General features: G+C 34.4%; 1 protein-coding gene across 8 annotated transcripts in view; it reads left to right on the top strand.

Annotated features, from left to right (window-relative positions):
• Positions 1-25,906, top strand: part of HDAC9 (histone deacetylase 9) — a 996,672-nt gene that overhangs the window by 560,931 nt on the left and 409,835 nt on the right. For all 8 annotated transcript variants that reach the window (XR_011648800.1, XR_011648799.1, XM_071215127.1 and 5 more), the window contains 4 exons: positions 8,544-8,785; positions 11,971-12,121; positions 13,563-13,689; positions 15,927-16,048. Coding sequence is in view for 6 of the 8 variants with exons in the window: in XM_071215127.1 (XP_071071228.1) it covers positions 8,544-8,785; positions 11,971-12,121; positions 13,563-13,689; positions 15,927-16,048 (642 nt within the window). In the remaining 2 variants the exon portion in view is untranslated. The remainder of the gene's footprint in view (positions 1-8,543; positions 8,786-11,970; positions 12,122-13,562; positions 13,690-15,926; positions 16,049-25,906) is intronic.

Raw genomic sequence — 25,906 nt, 5'->3', positions numbered from 1 at the left:
TTAAGCAGAATAATATATTGTAGATGTTCAGAAATGTTTGACGAATTATATTGATAGGAGAGGAAGACGTATGAGTAGGAGATTTAGTGTAAAAAGAAAAAGGTATGGAGGGAGTATTATGTGTGTTATAGTGTGGTTTCACTTTAGTCATGGGTAGCAGGACGTAAGCCTAGAGCGTTTACATCAGACTACACTGGATTTTGTTGTGGACAAAGCAGGTTTTTAGGAAACCCCATCTAATTATGATCTGTAGCAGGAATTAAAAGACAGATTAAATAAAAGAATTGGTGGGTAATCATGGCAGCCGCCTGCCTTGCAGGCCTACCATTGGCGTCTACCACTTGGAATCCCTTTCCCAGTGTGCTCTGCGCTGTGAAGGAGCACCTCCTGGTGACTGGGGGCATTTTGTAATAGCTGGCACTGGAATTACAAGATGGTGGCATTGACAGGGCCCAGGGGAGTGATGGGTTCCTTTGCATTTTAGCACCATTATAATTTGGTGACCCTATTCCAGCCCATAATGCCCTTATGAAAGCAAGGCTGCCTTGGTGACCGGGAAACAAGTGGCCTGGCCAAGTAACTGCTAGGGCATCTTCACACATGAAAGCCTGGTGGAAAGAAACCCGATTTGACCACCTTTCCTTTGGTCAATTCTGGCCGCTGTAACACCAAGAAAGCCTCCATTCTTCACTTACTGCTGTGTCCTCCTCTGTGGCTTTGCTCTGTGGACAAACCTGTGAGGTTCTCCTCCGCTCTTAAGATAAGCAGGTCCTAGGCCCTGTCGGCAGGGAGTCGCGCCGCGGCACGGATGTTGGTTTCGCTTTCTCCGCCGCCGCCACCGTGGCTGCTGGAAGCCTTCCTCGCACCACCTTCGCGAGCCGCGGGCTGTCAACACACCTCACCAGCGTGCGCCGGGGACTGCTGGCCGGGGCTGCTAGTCAGCGAAGGGAGACCGCGCTACAAACTCACACAAGCCACTAGCCAGGAGAAGTAGACAGCTTTATTGGCAAAAGCCGGGGAACCAGGGCGCGTGGGCTTATGCGGGATCTGCAAGCGAGTCTGGGGAAGGGGTAGTGGACGGGAATTATATAGGGTGAATGTGGAAACATTATCTGATTGGTTGGGGCAGCAATATGTCTATATATTGTAACTGTAGATTTATTAGACAAAATGGCGGAAGGAGATGAAATGGCGGCGCGGCGCATGCACACTCCCCTCGCCCGTGACTCAGCGCTTTGAAGACCATCCCTGAGTTTACTCAAGGGCATGTAGGGGCTAGAGTTTACTCATAGTCCCGTGTCTTGTAGTGCAAGTCTTATGGCTTGGGCGACTGCACTGTCGGGCCTTCCCTCAGGCCCAGCTCCCATCTTAATCTTTCACAATGGTCCTCCAAGTCCCAAGTCAATATCAGAAGGAAATACAGACTGGTATGGGTCATTAGGTGTGGCTTCTTTGGGGACATTTATCTGGTGATCACCATTACCAGTGTTGAGGAAATGGCTGTGAAGCTAGAATCTCAAGAAAGCCAGATATCCCTGGTTGCTATAGGAGAGCAAACTCCGTAAGACTTTTCCTGTCCATGGGTGACACCACATATGTGCTGGTTATGGATCATCTTGGACCCGGACTGACAGACTTCTATTTCTGTTCAAGAAGAATCACAATGAAACTATTTTTGTTAGCTGATGGGATAGATGATCAATAGAATTGAATGTGTATACAAAGCATTTCATATGTAGAGAACTTAAACGAGATAACTTCCTAATGAATATTGAGCAACTCTATAATAAGTTATTCCTTACTGACAATAGAGACAACAGGACAGAGCAACACGTACTATACAGAGAAGATCATCTCTCTGGCACTGCGGTATATACTAACATTAGTGTAAAACTTGGTATTGAACAAAGTTCCATAGATGCCATGTGTCATTAGGAAGATACATGTAGATGATTTTAATAGAAATACCTGTGTGGCAATGATGAAAGGCTGCAAAAAAATAGAGAAAAGAATATCTCTACTTCAGTTAAATATCTGCCTAAGAGGTTTCCTGCAGAATCGCCATATACATAAACTATTTATATGGGCTATTGTTGGAGTAAGTCCTTATTACATATATTTGAGGCAACTATTCCACATTCTTTTACTGAACCCTAAACTACCAATATTTCATTGGCAATGTTAGTGCAGAAAACAGCTTAACAGGTGGCCCCTTCCAGTGGGCATGGTCAGCAAACCCAAACTCTCAAAGGATTTTCTGCATGAATGAAGGAACAGAACAAGCTGAGAAGGTGATCAGAGTAACAATTATTTGTCCCCAAGTCTAGAAATTTTAGTTCATGTGCTCACTTGTCAGTGGTGTGTACCACTTTTACTTTGGTATAAAGAACTTAATTTCAGTGCAAACTAACTCTGGGCCACATTGGTGATGCCATATCCCAACATGTAGTGCTGTAATTATGAATATTAGCTAAGATAGTGAAATATGGTTTCAGTTCCTAATTCACTGTTTCAAGTGGTAAAATGAACTACATGGTTGGTAACACAAAATTTGTAGAGGTTGAGTTTGTGCCAATATTTTGCTAAAAGGTTTTAATTTGAAATATACTGCTTTGAGGTCTAATTTCAGAAGAACCACATCAACAGTCTTCAACCATAGTGTAATGGTTGTAAATACTCACAATTGTGTATTCTTAGGCTTTTTATATTCCTGGGGTTTGCAAGTTGTTCTCTTAAAGCTTACTTAAAATGGTTTGCTTCTTTTCTGCAAGTCAGCTGAAAAGGAGATTCCAGTTTTTGTGCGTACCTGCGCCATAATTAACAGCATCTAAGATGAAGATTTACAAAAAACTCTATGGCTATTAGATTATCTGTAGGCTCTGAATTTGACTTTAGAATGGTCTTGGTTGTTTTTTGTTTTGTTTCGTTTTGTTTTATTTTAAAGAAAAGACGTATTTGTCACAGCAATTTAGTTAATATCTTGCAGCTGAACATATATATATATGCTGCTTAAATAAATGTAATCACCAAACACCTACATAATCTGAAGTTTTGTTTTTATTTTGAAATGGGAGCTGTTTTATTATTTTTATAAATTTCATTTTCAAGGTTATAAAAAGGAAAAACTTTCTTTAAAAATGTTGTATGAGTTGATGAATGCTAAACAGAAGCAGGAATAACTATCAGAACAAAGAGTCGCTGTAAAGAAAGAATGAAAAGGATTTTGTAAAATGGCAATCAAGACTAGTTCATATAGATATGGAAATGTTCAGCAGAGTACACGTTTGATGACAGAAGCTACATTGCCTTCAATTCTATTTAAAGCTTATAATTGGGCATTTTAAAATTAGAATAACAATATAAATAATTGTAACATAGATATGTATGTATTTGCAGTCTCAGACAAACAAGGTGATTCCAAATAAAAATTTATCTTATGCCATGGGCCTTTCTCACTCTTGCCCTGAGATCTTGAGATCTGTTAAGAAATCAAGATTCTTTAAAACTAATGCTAATTCTAATGCATGTTGCCATCAAATTTCCTTCTCAATTATGTATCATTGGCCCCTGTTCTAAATAATTTGTGAGGAATTTTCATATTCCCAGACAAGGGATGTTGTGAACAAGGATGATTCCATTTCCCCATTGCTAAAACCGGTGGTTAATTTTTCCTTGTCAGTTGATTATTTCTAATTATGATAACATGGTGGCTGTGGACAGTGCCCTTTCACATTTAGTGATAGGATAGTGACTGGAACTTGTTGAACCACAGCTCTGGTATTGTGTTACTATTATTGTTCCTGGAGAGGCTTATTAGACTGTCAAATAAGATGTAAGAAAAATCCGTCATTCCTTTTGAAACATGACACCCACATGCGATTGATGTTAAAAATAGAAAGAATGGCTATGATATGATTGTGATTAGCCAGAGATTAGCTATTGTCCAAGCAACAGGAACTAATCCAGCAGGCCAAAGATGACCTACCCAGAACCACCAGTTTGCTGATTGCCATTTCTCTCTGAGTTTGATGAAATATTCATGCCTTTGCTCTCCTCTCTGCAAGCACTATTGATTTCTTGTATAAACGCTGCTATATTTAGTCTAGACAAATGGAATGTGGATTGCTGCTGAATAAATTGGATGAAAGACTGGGATCTTGCCTGCCGCTTTCTCTCAGTCTAGGGCAATTATTTATAATCAAGAGCAGTTTTTGTAAGTTGAGGGTGATTTTTCATAATTTAGTGATTAGTCTCTGAACAAAGGCAAGCAGTTAGACACAATCATTTCTGTTGGGATAGCAGGTTAAGAAGTCAAATTACCCTTTGAGGTTTACAATAACTGTTTCAGAGAGTTGTGAGACTTTTTCCTTCTTCTTCCTTTCTTGGACTTTTTTAGGGATTTGATGTTTACAGTTTATGAATAATAAGAATGCTAACAAGAAGAGACCCCAGGTCTCATGAAATTTTATATTCTGTCTTTGTAGGGTTAAATTCTGACCTGTGTTTATTGGGATTTCCATGTGAAAACTGAACGCTATTTTTGAGTTTTTTAGTGTAAAAGTTAAATCTATCATTAACAGTCTTTTCTTTTGGTTAGAATTATGCCAACTCTATAAGTTAATGCTCCAAATTTTATGTTACTCCAGAACCTTGATTGAATAGTATTACATTAGACAACTATCTTCAACTGAGATATCATACAGCCATCATCTTCGTTTAGTTCCAAACTTGTCACAATTAATTTCTTTCCTTTCACATATAGTATGTTTTAGAAGATCTTGTCTACCAAACTATACTTTATTAATAAATAATTTTCCTATTTTCATTAAATGGAGACTTGTAGGACCTAGCAATGCAAGCTTTTGATCAAAATATTGACAAATAACCAGTGCTAGCAACCCAAGATTAATACCAGTCTATACACACACCTACTTCAAATGACAATCAAGGGCTTTTAATGTTTTATTTGGTGTCTGCAGCCTTAACATCTACAGACAGTATTTCTGTTATGCTTTCTTGAATTACTGAAAATAGGTCTTAAATCTACATAGAATATTAACTTTGTAGTTCCAAACCTAGAATCTACAAATCTAGGTTATATTTACATGCTAACCACTTACTACAGAAGTCGAGCGTTAGATGCAATGTAGAACTATACAGAAACATGGAATAAAGGGGAGGGGATCATCCATATTTCTACCCAAAACGCAGCCCACTTGTGTTCTCACCAGTCATTGTTATTAGAATTCAGGACTTTGTTATAATTAAAATTCCCCAGTAGAACATATGCTCCATGAGGGCTAGAATTTGTCTGTTTTGTTAACTATTAAATCCCCAACATCTAGAACCATGCCCAATACTAAAAGTTGCTAAAGAAATTAAATTGTATTTATGTACTTTATAGGCTTATTAAACGGTATATGTCACTTTTATTACTGTTTTTACTTAATATTGTAGTAGCATTTTTATTTTCTCATAAACATTACTTTAGTGATTGCTTATTTTTCCAACAAATGGATGTGACATATTTTACTTGGACATTTCCCTGTTTCTGGAGATTTAGATTGTAATTATTAATATTCCAGAAAACACTATGATATTGGGCTATGTTTTTCTTGTAAGGAAAGTTTTATTTCTTTAAGAGATATTCCTAGAGTTGGCAAACCTAAATCTAAAAGTAGAAAAATTTAATGCCTCTTGTCACATATTACCAAATTGTTTTTCAGAATTTTTATGGCTTATAGTGCCACTTGCAATATATAATTATCTGTTTGATCATATGCTTGTTATATACACATAGCACATTACACAAATGTACACACACCCTTATATACCTGAATCATATATATATGGTATTTGTCATGAGAAAATGCTGCTTTTTTGTGTTATAATTTGCATTTCTTTACTAATGCAGGTGAATTTTTTGTTATTTTTATTCTTTCTTTTTTCTTTGTCTATTTAGAAGCTTTTCTTAATATCTAATATTTAATAGAAATCATATACAATTTTATTTTCATGTTTCCCCTAATATTTTTGTTTTATTTACTTACTATTGATGAATTATTGTCATATATAAGCATACCCTAGAGATATTGTTCTTCCATTCCAGACCACATGATAAAGCAAATATCACAATAAAGTGAGTCACATGACTACTGACAGATCAGGGTAGTAGCAATTTTTAAAAATAAGATAACAATGAAATTTGCCTTATTGATTGACTCTTCCTTTCATGAAAATTTGTCTGTAGCATGTGATCCTGTTTGATACCATTTTACCCATAGTAGAACTCCTTTCAAAATTGGAGAGAGTCATATCAAACCCTGCTACTGCTCTATCAACTAAGTTAATATAATATTCTAAATCATTTGTTGTCATTTCAACAGTGCTCTCAGCACCTTTACCAGGAGTAGATTCCATCTCAGGAAACCACTTTCTTTTCTCATACATAAGAAGCAACTCCTCATCTATTCAAGTTTCATAATGAGAATGTAGCAATACAGTCTCATCATCAGGCTACTATTCTACTTTTAGTGTTCTTACTGTTTCCACTCCATCAGCAGTTACTTTCTCCCCTGAAATCTTATACACCTCAAAGTCATCCGTAAGGTTTAGAATCAGTTTCTTCCAGACACCTGTTAATGTTGATATTTTGACCTTCTCCCATGAATTGTGAATGTTCTTAATGGCATCTACAATAGTGAATATTTTCCAGAAAGTTTTCAGTCCTCAGATCCATCAGAGGAATCACTAACTAGGGCAGCTATAGCATTATAAAATGTATTTCTTAAATAATTAGTCTTGAAATTACTCCTTGATCCATGGGCTGCAGAATGGATGTTGTGTTAGCATGCATGAAAAAAACAGTCTCATTATACATCTCCATTAGAACTCTTGGGTGACCATGTGTGTTAATAGAGTTGCATTTTTTGGTCTTTAATTGACTTGATTTTTACTGTCATTTCCCCATGTTATAGGAGAGGTTAAATAGCATCTTTGGGGTAATAGAGACAGAAGAATGGGAATAGTCATTTAGATTTTAGAACAGAGGTTAAAAACTATCAGCCTGCATGTCAAAATTGACTTACAGAACATTTTGTTTGGTTCCCAGAGTGTTTAAGTCTATTGAATTATTTTTTATTAGAAATTGGGTGATTTCTCTCTTCATAGGAACTTGTATTTCTTTTGCCCATATTGATTGGAAATGATCCCCTTGCAATCTTGTTCACCATGGATCTTCCTCCAAAATGCCCTGTCGTCTTCAACAACCTGTTTTTACTTAATTACATACCTTTTCTGACCCTGTGGAAAAGGGTCATTCCCAAATATTTAACAGCTAATTTAGCATAGGCACTGATCAATCCGATTCTGTGCTAACCACAAACAACTGCTATAACCTACCAGAGGGATATTATCCTGTGTGTGAATTTTTCTCCTCATACCACTCCTTGAGAAATGATATTCTTATCTACTAAGAGTTACATGAAGAATATTATAAACATTTTATCATTAAAATTTTTTTAAAAAAATAAATTTAAACATTATCTTTTAAAATTTATTCTCTGCTCATCAAGTCTTTTTTCCTCCAGTCATTTGGTTAAATATTCATTTCAGGTTTCCTCATACTTTTCCTGCTTTGTTGGTTTTAGGGATGAGGTAACTGAGATACAGATTATTACTATTTAAAAACCATGCATAGAAACTTTTTTAAAAAAATATTCATTTTTATTTATTTCTCTCCCCTCTCCCCCACCCCTCCCCATTGTCTGCTCGTTTGTGTCCATTTGCTGTGTGTTCTTCTGTGTCTGCTTGCATTCTCAGCGGCACTGGGAATCTCTGTCTCTTTTTGTTGCGTCATCTTGCTGCATCAGCTCTCCATGTGTGCAGTGCCACTCCTAGGCAGGCTGTGCTTTTTTCATGCAGGGCAGCTCTCCTTCATGCGTAGAAACTTGATTCCACTCCTTCCTGGGACCTGGCACCATTGCTGAGGTTGATGAGCTAATCTACTTAACGTTTTCCACATCTTAGTATATAGATCTGTATTCTTTCTTAAATAGCCCTGCAAATGCATTACAAACTTCACTTCTTAAGATAGACTATATCTTCTGTCTCCAATTACATTATGAAAAATGTTCATAAGTACATGAATTTTGTTGTGTTGGAGGCCCTTTATTATAACATGACAACTTTCTCTCCATAGAGTTGTATTTTTTTTCCCTAAGTTGACTTGATTTTTGTAAGTGATCCAGAAGAATATTGTTATGAACAACATTGATACTAGTGAATAAATATAGTCATCATGTGGCAGGAAGATCCATGGCAGACTACAGATTGCTGAGTGAACAGTAATATATGATCCATTTATCAAAGCCAATGTACACAAAAGACCTTTTATTATCATCCTAAAAAATAACTAGGATTGTTTGCTTAATATTTTTTACTCAGGATACAGTGATTCTGTTTTTTGTTTGTTTTCTTTCCACAAAAATGTGCTAATTTCCTATCTTTCCACCTACCATTCTTTTTTTTCCTTGTTCCTCCAGTGGATGTGAAGTCAGAGGTTCCTGTGGGCCTAGAGCCCATCTCACCTTTAGACCTAAGGACAGACCTCAGGATGATGATGCCCGTGGTGGACCCAGTTGTCCGTGAGAAGCAACTGCAACAGGAGTTACTTCTCATCCAGCAGCAGCAACAAATTCAGAAGCAGCTCTTGATTGCAGAGTTTCAGAAACAGCATGAGAACTTGACACGACAGCACCAGGCTCAGCTTCAGGAACATATCAAGGTAGCAAATGTTTTTTTGCCTATGACCTTCTTTCCTGGGTGGCATGCGCCCATAGCATGGGCACAAGAAGGAGCAAGGGGGGAAAGTTTTGTGATGAAGGCGTGGAAATTGTGATTGAAAAGCATGGGTAATTTGTAAGAACTCTGGCTAAAGACCTGCTTCGCTTCTACCAGTCTTATCCTACAGCATATAGCCTCAGTAATCTAGAATAGCCTCTTTTTAAGATTCTTGTCTCCTACATGATTTTGTTCATTTGCCGTATTTATTCTTCCCCAAGAAATAACTTGAAACTGAGAAGACTCGTTTATCATTGCTACAGAATCCATATATACTCTTTATCAGAAAGGATAAATTGGTAGTATCTGAATAGAGAACCTTCCTTTTTAGTCTTTGTCTATAATAGATCTTCTAAGTATGTCATAATTTTCCTTATAGAAAAGAACTCATAATGTATACATTCAATATAGTTGAGTGTTGAATATAATAAAAAGCTCAAGAGAATCATATAAAGAGACTACTGCAAATATTCCAGTGTTATTTATATGAGTCTAATAGAATAGATAAAATTCAGTGAAAGAATTTTGGGAATGGTTGAAAATTTGATACTTGTTTAAATTGTTCTAGGAGAAAGATAGCCACGTCCTAGATGGCCTGTTTTATTATCAGATTATTTTAGATGTGTGTATTTCTTTTCCTGGATCTTTTGGAATAAATACTACTTTAGTTTTATATGTAAAATGGTTTTCAACTTCTTGACAAACAATAGCAAAGCTATTTGGTCACATACTGATAAGTTACTGCTTTAGCTACTTCCTTTCATTTAGGTTTGAAGACTTTTATAGTGTAAACATGTATATATATATATTTTTAAGGTACTGGGGCTGGGGATTGAACCTGGGACCTCATGTGGGAAGCCGGTGCTTAACCACAGAGCCACATTGGCTCCTCTAAGTTGGTTTTTTCATTTGTTGCTTGTTATTTGTTTTTTTTTTTGTTTTGTTTTTAGGAGGCACCGGGAACTGAACCCGGGACCTCCCATGTGGGAAGCATCCTCTCCCCAATAGACGTAAATACTGATAAATATTTTTGAAAAGTAATTTTATTTTTTGATTTATCCAAAAGGTAATAGTAGCATGAATGTATTTAATTTTTCCTTTAGCATAAACCAAATGATATAAAGAGGTTAAATGACTTCTGGAAAATATTGGAAAAGAGGTACTTGGAAGGAAAATTTAGCATTTGAAATTATTTTCCAAAGTAATAAGTTATTTTCTCAGTAATTAAAGATACTCTTTAACTTTTCCTTTTGAGAGTAGGGAGATTTTTTTGCTTTTACATTTTGTCTTTTTGTTTGTATTTTTATGGGTAAGGCTGAAAAAGGTGATGCTTTTAACATTTATTTAGATTTCATTTTTATGAGCAAGACAGTGCATGATGCTTTACTTATATTAGCTTTTTGAATCTTTGGCTTCTCTCATCAGAATCTGTTGAGTTAAATGCTGTTATCCCATTTTCCATCTAGAAAGCTGATACAGAGAGAAATAGTGTAACTTGCCCAGGGCCACACAGCCAGTAAGTGCTTGTTCCAGGATTTGCAGTTTTGCCTGGTCTGCCTCCAAAGCTACTATGTCCTTCTGCCTTGCTCCTTGGCTATAACATCTGGAAATGGAGGGGTGGAGTTTTATTTGTTTCTTTTTAAAAAAAAAAAACTTCATTTTTGCAGTTCTTGGTAATGAAGAGTAGCTATGGAAAGTAAAATTGCATGCTTTTCTAGATTCCTAAGAGAGATTAAAGTTCAATGGGGCCTTGAGTGAAGTGCTGAATCAATTTGACCAACCCCAATTTCTGTACAGAATTAACATTTGAGGCAGAGTTAAGCAGAGTTATGATTCTTCTGTTAATAAGGATTATCTGAAAAATTCATTATGGAGCCGGTTTATTAAAGCTAAAATGCTAAATATTTTATTAAGAAGAGTATCCAGAAATGCTTCTAACCATAGCCTCTTCTTCGGGTGGTAGGGTCAACATGGTTGGCATACAGGGTTGATTTCCTGTTGTTCCAGGGAGACTGATGCCATTCTACACACATAGTTTTAACAGTTTTGTTCTGTTATATTTTAGTGTAAAATTCAGAGTTTTAGTTACCTGTCTAATCTAAACAGCAAATTATATTTATTAGTAAAGAGTTAAAAATAGTAATAATAATTAAATTTTACATGGCTGAAACTTACAAATTTATTTTCACATATATATGAACTAATGCATGAGGAAGATTATTTTTTTGAGTTTTCATATGAGGAAACTAAGGTTTGGAGTAGTTCAGTAACTTATCCAGATCTTATATCTAATAATATCAGAGCTTAATTAGAACTCATAGTCTTTAGTTATTCCTCAGTGGGCACATTTCGGTTGTTTAGAGATGTCCATTTCTCAACCTGAAAAGATACTGACATTTCAAGGTGTTTATGAAGAATTCTTCATATTCAGTTTATTCATTGTTTGGATGTGATCAAGGGATTCAGGCATCAAAACAATAGTGCATTGCAGTGTAATTTTATGGCAGTGACCAGCGTTTTTAATCTAAAGGTTTTTATGTGCATAATGAATGAACTAGACTATTGCTGTTAGAGAGACAATTATATTGTGGATACATAGATTGCATTAGTCTACTGAAAACTTTCTCTGTAAGGTTTCAAATTCCTGTTATTTGTCCTATTTCTGATAGATTTCCAAAAACTAACTCATATCTCATAATTCTGTTGACTTTGATTGGTTTCACAGTATTTCTCAGGATAAAAATAAATGATTTAATTATTTATTCATAAAATGAGAGACTTTGTGTAATAGGCATCTGGGAAGGCTCTGCCTTTTGTCTCTTTCATATATTTCAGGTGTACAAAGAAAAGTTGTTAAGAGAATGAAAGTTTCAATCAACAAAACTAAAAGACCTGAGTGAATTTTGGTTATGACCTTTCATAGGGCAACATATGTAATCTCGCTTGTTTATGACATCAGTGCCACCCCTGCATTAGTTGTTGTCTTTAAATGTCAATGATTAACAAAAAATGTGGGCAAAAGAAACTAAATGTGAACAACGTCTGATCATAAAACATTGCAAGTTTGGTCAGTGATAACTATGAAGCCTAAAGAAATTGCACACTCTCATATCTTTCTCTTCTCGCAAGTTGCAACAGGAACTTCTAGCCATAAAACAGCAGCAAGAACTCCTAGAAAAGGAGCAGAAACTGGAGCAGCAGCGGCAAGAACAGGAAGGAGAGAGGCATCGCAGAGAACAGCAGCTTCCTCCTCTCAGAGGCAAAGATAGAGGACGAGAAAGTAAGAGGCAGCAGGGTAAAAGAAGGACTCTCTTCCCTCATCTTTAGCTGATTGTCATTCAAAAACAAAAGATTGACAAAGAGTGGAATTAAACTTGTCAAAACTGTGTTTGATTAAAAGAATAAAAAGCACATTTTAGACCTAAATGTGAAACTTTTACTATCACATATCTGCTCTCTATATTTGGTCTGCACAGCATCTCAAGAGGCAAACATAAAATTGTTTTGGACCTTATAAACGATGTTGTACTGAAGCAATGTAGTGTAAGCCATTCTATTTAACAATAAAGTTACTTCCACATTTCCTCCTATGCTCTCCTCCTACTCAAGTGATAATTGCTGTGCAAGTCAAGCCTTGCTTCCTATAGTTTCAAGTACTGAGGACTTGGGAAGATATAAGGCAGAACACTTGCAAAAGAACTAACCACAAGAGGGAGACAAATCCAAATAATTCTTCTATATCAGGTCAGTTCCAAAAAGGACATAACATGGTTTAAAATGTGATGACTTGAACTGGAATTGTCAGCAGTATTTATTTGTTTAATCATCAAAGAGATTTTAAAAAGGTAGTTTTTCAAACTAGGGATTCATAGAAGATCATTTTAATATATTAAGGAATTACATAGTTTTCCAAGATACTTGAATTTTAAAACCAGTGTTTTGTTCCTCAGGTTTTTTTTTTCCTACTGTTTTTATTTTATTAGAAAAATTGTAGTTTTACAGTACTATCATGAATAAAATATGTTACCATATACCACCCTATTCTGAACATCTTGCATTAGTGATTGATGTGGAACATTTATTACAACTGATGAAAACATGTTTTTATAATTGTGCTGTTAACAATAGTCCATGGTTTAACTAGAATTTACTGTTTGACTAGTGTAGTTCCATGGATTTTTAAAAAATATTATTCTATCATATATACAAGCTAATATTTTCCCTTTAAACCACATTCAGATATATATTTCAGTGTTGTTAATTACATTCACAATGTGAAATAATTAGAATAAGCAAACTCATAGAGTCAGAATCTAGAATATATACTACCAGGGAAAGAGTGGAGATATTGTGGGAAGTTAAGGCTTAAAATGTACAGGACTTCTATTTGGAAAGATAGAAATGTTTTGGCAATGGGTGGTGGTGATGTCCAGCAGTATAAAAAATTAATATTAATTCTGAGAATCCCCTTTCTGCAAAAGCAATTTAAAAAATTCTTGAATGTATTTTCAAAATTGACAGTTTAGCCATGAGTTACAAAAAATTACCATGCCATTTGCTAAAGCTTATTTAGACTCTGGTTCTTCAGCCTGCTGTGTTCTTTTAGTAGGAAAACTTCATATACTATGACCAGTGGTTTTTCTTCTTAATCTTTGCTAAATAACCTAGAGACACTAGAGGAAACAATCCACAATCAACATCTGTTTCTGTGTGTCTTTCAGGGGCAGTGGCAAGTACAGAAGTAAAGCAGAAGCTTCAAGAATTCCTGTTGAGTAAATCAGCAACGAAAGACACTCCAACTAATGGAAAAAATCATTCCGTGAGCCGCCATCCCAAGCTCTGGTACACGTATGTTCAGTGTTTGACTGTTTTCATTCCCAGGGGTAAAGAGCAAAGGTTCTGTATTCAACTGGCCTAGGCACAAATCCTGAGCTGCCATGTCTCAGCTGCGTGACTGTGGGAGCATTCTTTGAATTCTCTAAGGTTCAGTTTCCTTCTCCATACAAAGAGAATTATAATAGTACCTTCCCTGTAGAGTTGCTAAGAAGGTCTATGAAATATGAAATAGCATGGTAAAGTGCTTAACATTGACCAGTGCTTAATAAATGTTAGCAATTATCTTCTTGAGGACAAGAAAGTATATGTGGGTTTTGATCAATAAATAAATGGCAAATGGTAGGATGGGGGTCTTAGATGAAATTAATTCATACTTCGCATATTCCTTTTCTCAGATGGTACATCTGATATGGATACAATAATTTCTGAAGATTTGGCCGAGTGGGATTTGATTTTATTTGTCTTAGTATAAGATGGCCAAGGTCTGAGCTATTTTTGAAAGTCCAGATTTTTTACTCAATTAAAAATATATAAGAAAATAAGGCAAGGGAAGGAAGGAAAGGGGGAAAAGGAAGATAACTAACTAAATGTAGGTCTTCAATGAGTAGCCTACTCCTGCTCACCTCACCTTATTTCTACCCAGCAGTAAAATGAGAGCGGCTTGTCTTCTGACACACAAGCTGATAACGTTACACATTGTGGTGTCACCATTTTAAATGCAAATGTCTCCCCAAGTACAGTAGAAAGATATAAATCAATATACAATTCTTCTTTCTATAAAATACGCAGGATGTGGTATTTTTAAAAATCAAGATAAAAAATGATAGGCACGCATAATTGGAAAATAATTAATAAATAATAGTTCACTTTCTCTCATTTTATGTATGTGCTTGCTGAATGACCATAGAAATTTATACTTAGAATTTACTTTTAAACCCTCACATCACCAAGGATAGGGAGTAAATATTTGATTACTCTGTTTTATTGAAATAATAAGCATCCAAAAAATTCTATGTTTAAGTATTGGTTCTGCTCTGCATCTAAAAAATAGTAACTCGGGCAGATTCCAGAATGTTTTATAAATACTTTTTAATGATTTACATAATTTCTATCATGCATGACAGTTAAATTTTGGAACCTGTCTATAAAGAAAATATTTAAATGTTAAATGTCACAGTATAGAAAAAGAAATTGTTTTATCTAAAATTGCTTACATAATTTATAACTAATTTGTGATTCCTTCAAAGTTAAAACCTGTTTTTAAGAAACATTAATACCCCTTTTTATTGAGAAACACCTATATGCAAATGATTTGTCTGCTGAAAACTCTTAATCTGTTCTCTTGGGTATTTTAAACATGGCTCTCAGATCTTACTTAGCAATCCTTTTCATTTTTGTTCTGAATTGAACTTCAGCAGGGTTCAATTCCAAATAAACACAAATCATTAATGTATGGTATCTGTGTTTAGTACTTCTTTGCCAATTATAGCTAGAAATATCCTTAAACTGGTTATTTCTTGATGATCTATGAATCCAACAAATAATAACTGGTAAAATAATCATCATGGTGGTGATACTATGTCCTGTTCATTGTTTTCTTCGTATATGATAAATTGTAGAAGACCTATTCCCCAGTAGCAAAATCACATTTCTCTCAAGGTAGTGACCTAGGAAAGAAAAGACATTCCTAAAAACCAGGGTATGATCTCCATTCTTTGCTATGGAAACTATGTTGTAAGTCAGGAGACATGAAACTATTTGCACAGTATTTGCACTACCTCTTCAATAGAAAAAGCTACCCTCATGTACTCTCATGTATTATTATTTAATGATTTTTAACAAAAGAACCTTGAACATATTTACTTTTACATTGGTTCCTCTATATTGTTGAATAAAAAATTTCAGATGACGACTTTTTACTTTTTTACTGGTTTGACTCTTAAGAAAACATATATTAATCTCAGATTATCAAAACCTCAGACTCTTAGTAAGTTCTTTTTTATAGTGAAGCTAACTTTTCCATGTGACCATGTGAGTAAACACATTGTAAGCATTCTTGGGAATCCTGCATTATTTCTTGACATTCTGCTAAAGTGAACTTGGTTACATGAGTCTGTGGTTTGTACACACTAAGAAGAAAGAACATAAACACAGCTGAGACACGTGTACAGCATATGCAATTGATTATTGCTGACCAACATACAATAAAAACTCCAGTGTAAATGGCAAACCCTCTTTGTCTTTTGTAGGGCTGCCCACCACACATCATTGGATCAAAACTCCCCACCCCTGAGTGGAACGTCTCCATCCTACAAGTACACATTACCTGGAGCACAAGATGCGAAGGATGATTTCCCTCTTCGGAAAACTGGTAAGTTGGTTTAACAAAAACACCCCTCTTGCTCTCTTAACTTATTGGTGGCTTCATTTTGCCGTTCCACTAAAGGAAATTCCTCAGAGTTCCAATCATAGATATTTTGCCTCCCCCCCCCACACACATGTTCCCAGGATAAGTACACAGATGCACGCTCACCTACCTATTTCTTCATCAGTTGATTAAGTATATGATCAGATTTAAATTTAAAAGTTGTTCATGTCTGACTCTTAAACAAAGTATTATTTTCTTATTAACACTAAAAGGAAGAAGTAGGAAAAATAGAAACCCCACTTCTTACAAAATTTGTATCTTCTCCATTAATAAAGTCCTCTGTAATTTCTTCATTCTTATGGGTTTTTTTTCCCTGAATCTTAACCAATTGCTTCAAAATGGGCCAAATACCTTTTTCCCTCACAATTATTTTAAAACCTTACATTTTAATTCTTTTTGTGGTGGAAACAGGTTAGTCCAGGACTACCTTCTGAATAAGTGACTTGCCTAATGTCTCACAAACCATAGGAGAACTCGGCTGATAGACTTGTGCCTAATAATGCCACATATTTATATTAAAATTTGCTTAGAAGAGCAACAAGGAAGCTTCTATTAAACAGCCCTGAGGCCTGCACTTGGCTTCTCTTCTTCTTTCTTAGCACTCTGATCCATGCCTACTTATGTATTATATGCTCTTATTTCTGTAGTAAATATATTTATACCTTAACTAGACACAAGAATAACTCGTGTGACATTCTGTTCTAAATCTTACTGTATTTGCTGAATACTGTTCTTTAGAGAAAGTGGTAAAAGTTTTAATTTTTATATCCACAACTAATCTGAAAAGTATTCAGGGAAGATAGTTTGGTCCATCATATTTTACTCAGCTCTACTCAAAGAAATAAAGATTTATGAAATTTGTATATGAAATCTACAGAGCAAAAATGATTTCAAATAATTATATTCATTTTCCCAAGCAATTTTGAGTAATTAAAATGGATATAGATTGTAAAAACACATGCTGAAGCTATTTTCTGTCATGTAATTTACCTGTAGCATAATGAAGCTTTAAAAATAAAATCAATCATGAGTAAGAATTTGTTACCTATGATCTTGCACATATTTTGTCAGGTATTGGGGAAGTGTTGCAAAGTAGTCTGCACATTTTTTTTTTTAATAGCCTAAAGTTTTTTGCATTTCTGCAATAAGATGATAAGTATAGTGAGATAATTTAATAGAGGGCTTCTGCAGAGCTTTAAGTATTGCATCAGAATTTCACACTATCTACAAATCAGAGCACCCTTCATATAAATAAACTTCTGTAGGATAAAAGGAAGAAGGCAAAGAGTGAGCCTGTATAGATTGCTAAAACGTGGAGTACAGTTTATGAAAATTGATCCATGAAGGAGGTGAGTTTTAGAATGTGGGAACTTTGATCTCCAGCTTTGGCATTTAGTTGCACCAGTGGCATGTGTAGGAGCTTTTGACAGAGATTATGTGAATAGTGCCCCAGGTCTCAGGGCAGTGACAGGCATTCAAGAGCCCAAAGAGTCACTAAAAGGAAAGAAAACATGAATCCCCTTATGGCAGGAGGTTGCTGATGAGTGATACAGTTACATTCACAGAGAAAAACTTCTACCCTGCTGTGCACACAGCCTTTGAATATATTTCTACCACTGGGAGATTGAAAACTGACTACAGAAGTGATACTGACATTGAAAATAAGTGGCATTTGGAGGTCATAAGAAATCAGAAATAAAATCTGATTTTTTGCTAATACTTAAGGACAAGCATAGATTAAAAACCCATACTTTTTATCCCACTGTTTCCACAATAACAGATTAGGGCTTTTCTTCTGTGATGAATGAGTAACAGGCTGTTAATTTATTCTCAGAGAAATACTCAACCAAAACAAAATTCAAAGATTCTGCTTAGGCTATTTGTTACAAACTATTATTCAAATCTGTATTAATAAGATATTTTCTGTGCCTGTCTACATAATAAATAATAATGATGAAAAGATACATTCTTGGTCTTTTCCAGCAGTGTATTTTCTGGTTTTGTTCAGTATTTCATTTTTCTTCCCTTTATTTTGAAAACCTGATATTTATGAAGTGTTAGGCTGTTGATCTGCAAAACCAAACATTTTCAAGCATTGTAGCAATAAAGTTCTTGAACAGCCGTTAATACTTTTATATCTCTATAGGGGTTTCAAAATATCCTTAATTCAATTCTCCGTGTCTGTATGATATAATAAAATACAGATGTTTTCTAAACATTATCTAATGTACTTAGAGATACCCTTCATTAATTACAAATAGGCAAACTCTGCCAACTTTTATAAATAGAACTCATTCAATGTATTTCCAGTTCCATTTTGAGAGTTTAAACACATATTTGCACTAAATAGATGAGGCTTGAAATATAGTCAAATAACTTACTTTAGCATTTGTTGTATTTTAGAGATTCAATAGTCATTATGAAAAAAGTAAACAAAATTTTACTATAAAAATATGTGATGAATGGGGAAATGGTTTATGATAGTCTTTGCATAAAACTACAACATATTAAATGAAAACTAGAATAGTATCATCGATCATATAAATATTAGAATAATTATTTTAGAGTCGTGCATTTCTATTGGGGCCATATTAGCAACCTCTTTTGTCTACTTGGATGTCACTGAATTCAATCTTAGATTTAAAAGAAGTTGTTAAAGGGGTGGATTCTGTTTTTTGGTCTACTTATATGACTGAATACTTTCAATTTCTTTTTAACCTATATTAAGATTGAATTGCCAGTATGTATTAGCAAGATTTAAGAAAGTAAAACTAGAACCAAAGCAAAAAAGTCCAAATGCCCCTAAATTGATTAACGTAGCCCCAGGGGTGTCCCTCAAGCAGAGCACAATTTGGAGCTTCTCTTTGACCTTTTAGGGACCCAGTTAGACAGTGACAACCCAGGAACAGTCTTCTATAGAAGTCTCATTTGCCTGCAGAAATCTGACCTTTGTCATGTAAAGTGGACTTTACTTCCTTCCCCTTAGGAGAATCTTAGTCCCTAGAATTTGGGCATTTGGAAACGTGAACAATATGAATAGTTGGTTCTAAGTATGCCTCCTCCTTATTCACTTTTCATCTAAAAGTAGGAATTGAAAAAGTCTTTGCTCCATTTACAGCAATGAACACCAGAAGATTTACTTAATTAGTCATGAAGTTAAGAAAAAAAATTGTTTTTAATTTTTTATGTTTATTGCCTACCCTTTAAAGTAGCATCTCCTTCTAGGATTACAATCTGTGATTTTTTTTTTTGTTCCACAACACAAGGAAATGTTGATATTGAAATTTGGACTTTATGGGACTTGCCACTTTATGGGACTTTATGCTTAGGCTGAAAAAAAAAAATTCATGCTTTAGTAGGTGATTTTCTTTCCTTATATAGTACAGTGCTAGACTGATGATAAACTATAAAAAGGGAAAGGAAGCTTCTGGGTCCAGGCACCATGAAACAGTACATATTTCTCACAGAGATACTGCATATGGGTTAACTGTGAAGTGACCTTCAAAACCAGCGAATTGGATTCTGTTCCAGTGAGTATGTGCATATGTTTCATAAAATATTATGGTAAAAAATTCTAGCGTTTTTATGTTCCATTATATTTTTGAGGTCTTACCTCGGGAACTTGGCCTTTCTTTGAATGCCATGGTCTTTCCATTTAATACTTCTGAACAAAGTGAGCTGGCTGGCTAGATTAACCTCTTAAAGTGCACAAGCCATATGAAGCTTGGCTTAAAATAATAGGAACGTTCCAGCACCTCTGAAATATTCATTTTAATGGTCAGCAACACTAGAATAAGACTCACAGATGGAAGGGATCCAAACATAAGTTAAGGTTTTGGAAGGCCAATGTCATTTTCCACACCAAGTAAATTGGAAAGAAGGCAGAGATGAGATATAAAGGTTTATAAATCTCCATTCAATAAGGCAGTTAGCAGTTTTGATGTGGTATATTAGTGAACTGTTCAAGTTTTTATAATTCAGAAGTAACACAAGGAGAATTTTAAAATCACTTTCTCGCTTTTCTCTAGATCTTTTTCACTTAGACAAACACATGGCCTGTGCACATAACAGACACACACGTTTCCACACAGATAGCACTGTGAAAGCATTTATGCTTGTAACATGTTAGCTCAAAATCTTATTCCAGATTGGCAAAACAGGAGCATTTTTATATATCTTAGTACTCTCATCTTAATCCCATGATAATGGTTAATCTTGTTTAAAAATATTGCATTATCTTCCTCATGATAAATCATACAGCACATTCCTCAGCATGAGAGACAATAGGGTACAGTAACTCAGACTTTGAATCCACTGACACTGGTTTAGGTCTGCATCCTCGGTCTTGGGAAATTTACTGTCCCTAGGACAGTTTCCTCATCTGTAAAGTGATAATAATTGTATCCAATTCATAAAGTTATTTTGAGGATTCAATTAAATAATACATACAGCAGTTAGCTTCATACATAGGATGTAGGGAGTGCTTAGTAAACCTTAAATTTATGTTTCAAGTTGATAATAAATTGGTTCCTTTATTTTCATATAGTCAAAATTAAATCTCATTTTGCTGTGGATAGTTTACTCCACCACCTTTACTAAAAAATAAACTGAGAAGATTATGATAAATATTTTATTTTTGAGCTATGTACTGCTTTCTCTGATAATGTCAAGATGGAAATAAAGGTCTTGGTTAATTTTGCATATTTCCTGGCATTTCAGAGGCCAGTATGACATCCAAAAGCAGCAGCTGGCCTCTTTCTGTTCTTCAGCATATAAGGAACTCTAATTGAGGCTCTGTGCTCAGTAGGGCGAAACTGATTTTTAATTTCTGCCATCAACTTTTTTTTTTTAATTCACGGACTTTATGTTTTAGAGCAGGTTTAGATATACAGAAAAATTGGATAGTTCATAGAGTTCCTATGTTCCCAGCTCACAGTTTCCCCTATTATTAGTTTTATATTAGTGTGATATATTTGTTATAGTTGATGAATCAATAATGATATGGTATTAACTAAAGATCATAGTTTACAATTAGGTTTTACTTTGTTTTCTGTACAGTTCTATAGGTTGTGACAAATACATATTTTCATGTGTTCACCATTATGATTCTATATGAAATAATTTTACCAATCCAAAATCTCCTGTGTTTCACTTATTCGTCCTTCCTCCTTTCCCTCCTCCCCCTTGGAAACCAGTCTGTCTAGTTTTACCTTTCCTAGAAGTTATACAGTTAGTGTCATACAGTATGTAGCCTATTCATGCTTGTTTATTTCACTTTCCAACATTCATTTATGGTTCCTCCATGTCTTCCTATGGCTTGATAGTTCATTTCTTTTTATTGAATAATATTCCATTGTTTGATGTTCCACAGTTTATCCCTTTGCCTACTGAAGGACATCTTGGTTGTTTCTAGATTTGGGCAATTATCGTTAAAACTGCTGTAAGCATTTGTGCACAGATTTTTGTGTGGAGATAAATTTTCAACTTATTTGGGTAAATACCTAGGAGTGTGTTTGCTGATGTGTATGGTAAGACTATGTTTAGCTTTCTTAAAAAAAGAACTGCCAAACTGTCTTCCAAACTGGCTATACCATTTGCATTCCCACCAGCAATGTATGAGGGTTCCTTTTGTAGGATAGATACCCTCAACAGAATTTGGTATTCACAATTATTAGGATTAGTCGTTCTAATAGATGTTTAGTGATAACTCTATGTTTTAGTTGCAATTCCCTAATGAAATATGATTTTGAGCATATAGTCATGTATTTATTTGCCATCCATGTATCTTCTTTGGCAAGGTATCCAGATCCTTTTTTCATTTTGTAATTGGCTGTTTATGTTGCTATTGTTGAGCTTTAAGAGGATTTATTATATTTTCAGTAATAGTCTGTTATCAGATAGGCATTTTGCAACTGTTTTCTCACAATCTGTGGCTTGCCTTTTCATTCTCTTGAAAATGTTTTTCACAGCAAAAAATGTTTTTAATTTTAAGGAAGTGCAACATATCAGTTTTTTTCATGGATCATGCTTTTGGTGTTGCAGCTAATAATTAATCACCAAACCCAAGGTCACTTAAATTTTCTCCTGTGCTATCTTCTAAAAGTTGTATGAGTTTGCATTTTACATTTGAGTCTATGGTCCATTTTGAGTTAATTTTTGCATAAGGTCTGTATTTACTTTTTTTTTTTTTTTTTGCATCAAGATGTCAAATTGTGCCAGCAGTATTTGTTGAAAAGACTTCTCTTTCTCTTGTATTGCCTTAAGACCTTAGTCAAAGATCACTTGATTATATTTGTGTGGTTCTATTTCTGGGCTCTCTACTCAGTTACATTAATCTATTTGTCTATTCTTTTACTGACACCATGCCATTTTGATTATTGTAGCTTTATAGTAAGTTGGCTGGTGTCACTCAAACTTTGTTCTTCATTGTTTGTTGGCTGTTCCTGGTATTTTCTCTTTGCTCATAAACTTAATCAGTTTATTAATATCCATAAAATAACCAGATGGGATTTTAATGGGATTACATCATAGGTCAAGTTGGGAAGAATTGACATCTTAACAATACTGATTATTCCTATCCATGAGCATCGAATAGTTCTCCATTTACTTAGATTTTCCTTGATTTTTTTCCATCAGAGTTCTGTAGTCATCCACATATAGGTCCTGTTTGTATTTCTTAGAGTTATATCTTTTACCTAACTATTTCATTTTGAGGGATTGATAATGTAAGTGGCATTTTGCTTTTAGTTTCGAATTCCAATTTTTCATTGCTGGTATATAAGAAAGCAATAAACTTTTATATTTACCGTGTATCCTACAGCCTTGCTGTAATTTCTTATTAGCTTCAGGATTGATTTGTTGATTCATTGGGATTTTCTAAAGTCACAATCATGACTTCTCCAAAGAAAGGGAGTTTTATTTCTTGCTTCTCAATATGTATCATCTTTTATTTCCTTTTCTTGTCATAGTGCCTTAGCTTGGTCTTCCAGTATGATGTTGAATAAGAGTGATGAGAGGGAACATCCTTGGCTTGGTCCTGATCTTAGGTGAAAATATCTAGTCTCTTAGTATTATGTCTGATGTAAGCTATTAATATATATTTTTGTAGGTTTTTTAAATCAAGTTTAGGAAATTCCTCTCCATTCTTGGTTTGCTGAGAGGTTTCTTAAAAAATCATGGATGAATGTTGGACTTTGTCCAAAGCCTTTTCTGTCTATATTGACATGATCATGTAATTTTGCTTTTTAGCCATCGATTTGATGGATTACATTGATTGATTTTGGAATGCTGAACCAGCTTTGCATACTGGAATAAATCTCACATGATATATACTTATTTTTATACATCGTTGGATACTATTTAGGAACATATTGTTGTAGATTTTGTACCTGCATTCATGAAATATACTGGTCTGTCATTTTAATTTCTTAAAATATTTTTACTGATCTTGGTATTAGGGTAATGCTGGCCTCACAGGATGAGTTAGGAAGTGTTACATCTGCTTCTATTTTCTCAAAGAGATTATAGAAAATTGTTATCATTTCTTCCTTAAATGTTTGGTAGGCCAATGAAACCATCTAGCCTTGGTGTTTTCTCTTTTGAAAGATTATTAATTATTGTGTAATTTACTTAGCAGATACAGGCATATTCAGAAAAATGTCTTTCTCTTTGAGTTTTGGTAGTTTGGGTCTTTCAAGGAATTGGTTTGTTTCATCTAAGTTAGCAAATTTGTTTACATAGAGTTGATCATAATATTTATTTTTTTCTCCATTTAATATCCATCAGATTACTAGTGGTGGCCACTCTTTTATTTCTAATATTAGCAATCTGTGTCTTATCTCTTTTTTTTTCATTAGCCCTGCTAGAGTTTTATTAATTTTATTGATCTTTTCAAAGAACCAGCTTAGGATTTTCAATTTTACTGATTTCTGTTCTAACTTTTATTTCTTTTCTTCTGCTTGTTTATGGTTTATTTAGTTCTTATTCCTCTAGTTTCCTAAGGGGGAAGCTTAGATTATTGATTTAAGATCTTTCTTCTTCTGTAATGTATAAGCATCGGTTTTTACTGCATCCTGATGATGTGTTTCGTTTTAATTTAGTTAAAACTTTTTAAATTTTTCTTGAGATTTCTCTTTTGACTTAGGTGTTATTTAGAAGTGTATTGTTTAATTTCTATATATGTTGTGATTTTCCAGCAATCTTTCTGTTAATAGTTTCTAGATTAATCCCATTGTATTCTGAGGGCATACTTTGTATGATTTATGTGTTGTAAAATTTGTCAAGGTGTGTTTTATGGCCCAGAATTTGAACTGTCTTAGTGCATATTCCCTTTGAGTTTGAGAAGAATATATGATCTGCTGTTGTTGGATGAAATAGTTTATAAATGTCAACTAGATCCTGTTGACTGATGGTGCTATTCAGGTCAAGCATATCCTTATTGATTTTCTGCTTGCTGTATCTTTCAGTAACTCACAGAGGGGTATTTAAGTGTCTAGGCATAATAGTGGTTTTGTCTTTTTCCTTGCAGTTCCATCCATTTTTTCCTCACGTATCTTGATGCTCTATTTACATGCATACATGTTTTAGGAATTGTTATGTCTTCTGGGGGAATTGATCCATTTATCATTCTGTCATAACCCTTAGTATCCCTGATGATTTTCTTTGTTCTGAAGTTTGCATGGTCTGAAGTTTATATAACTACTTCACCTTTCTTTTGGTGGTATATATGGTATACCTTTCTCCACGCCATTATTTTAATCTGTCTGTGGCTTTATATTTCATATGGATATTTACATGCAATACTATATGCAATTAGGTCTTGTTTTGCTTTTTTTAAAATTCATTCTTGCAGGGTTTTTTTTACTTTATTTTCAACTTCAAAAAATAAAATAACAGACAAAAGGCAGCTTAACAAATTATGGAAGCATTACTTCCATATGACAGATTCTTTTCTTTGGTGTGTTCAGACCATTCATACTTAAAATGATTATTGAGATAATTGGACTAATATCTACCATGTTTTAAATTACTATCTATTCATTTTTCTACCTATTCATATTTTCTTTTTTTAAGTCGTCCTCTCTTTTTCTGAATTCTCTGATTTTAACTGCCTATTTTATCTTATACCATGTTCTCTTGTCTTATTAGTGACAGTTCTTTTTGATTTATTTTGTTGCCCTAGAATATGAAATGTATAATTTATATTAATCTGTGTCTAATGTCAGAGAGTACTATACATGGTATAGTGGATAGTAGAGGTACCTTATAACAGAGTATGCCCAATTCCTCTTTCCCATCTCTTATAACATTGCTGTCAATTATTTCACTCATTCATGTTTAAATCACCCAATACATTGTTGCTGTTATTACTATGAACACACAGTTATCTATTTATCAATTAAGAATAAGAAAAGTAAAGTATTTTATTTTACCTTCATTTATTACTTTTCTGCTGTTCTTCCTCCCTTTAGGGAGATCAGAGTTTCTGTCTGCTGGAATTTTCCTTCTTTCTGAAAAATGTTTAACATTTTTGAAAAGGCAAGTCTTTTGGTGACCAATTCCCTAAGTTTTTGTTTGTCTGCAAATGTCTTTATTTCTCCTTCTGGAATTCTAGATTGGTGTGTTTTCCTTTCAACACTTTACGATTTCACTCTACTCTTTTCATGCCTACATGATTTCTCATGAAAAGTCAGATATAATTCTTAGCTTTGTTCCTCTTTAGATAAAGATTTCTTTCCTCCCTCTGGCTTCTTTCAAAACTTTCTGTTTTGTCCCAGTTTTCTACAGTGTAAATGTGATATG

This window comes from Dasypus novemcinctus, chromosome 5 (assembly GCF_030445035.2).
Source record: "Dasypus novemcinctus isolate mDasNov1 chromosome 5, mDasNov1.1.hap2, whole genome shotgun sequence".
Classification (NCBI taxonomy): Eukaryota; Metazoa; Chordata; class Mammalia; order Cingulata; family Dasypodidae; genus Dasypus; species Dasypus novemcinctus.
The sequence above is the reverse complement of the archived record's forward strand: the minus strand, read 5'-3'. Positions and strand labels throughout refer to the sequence as shown.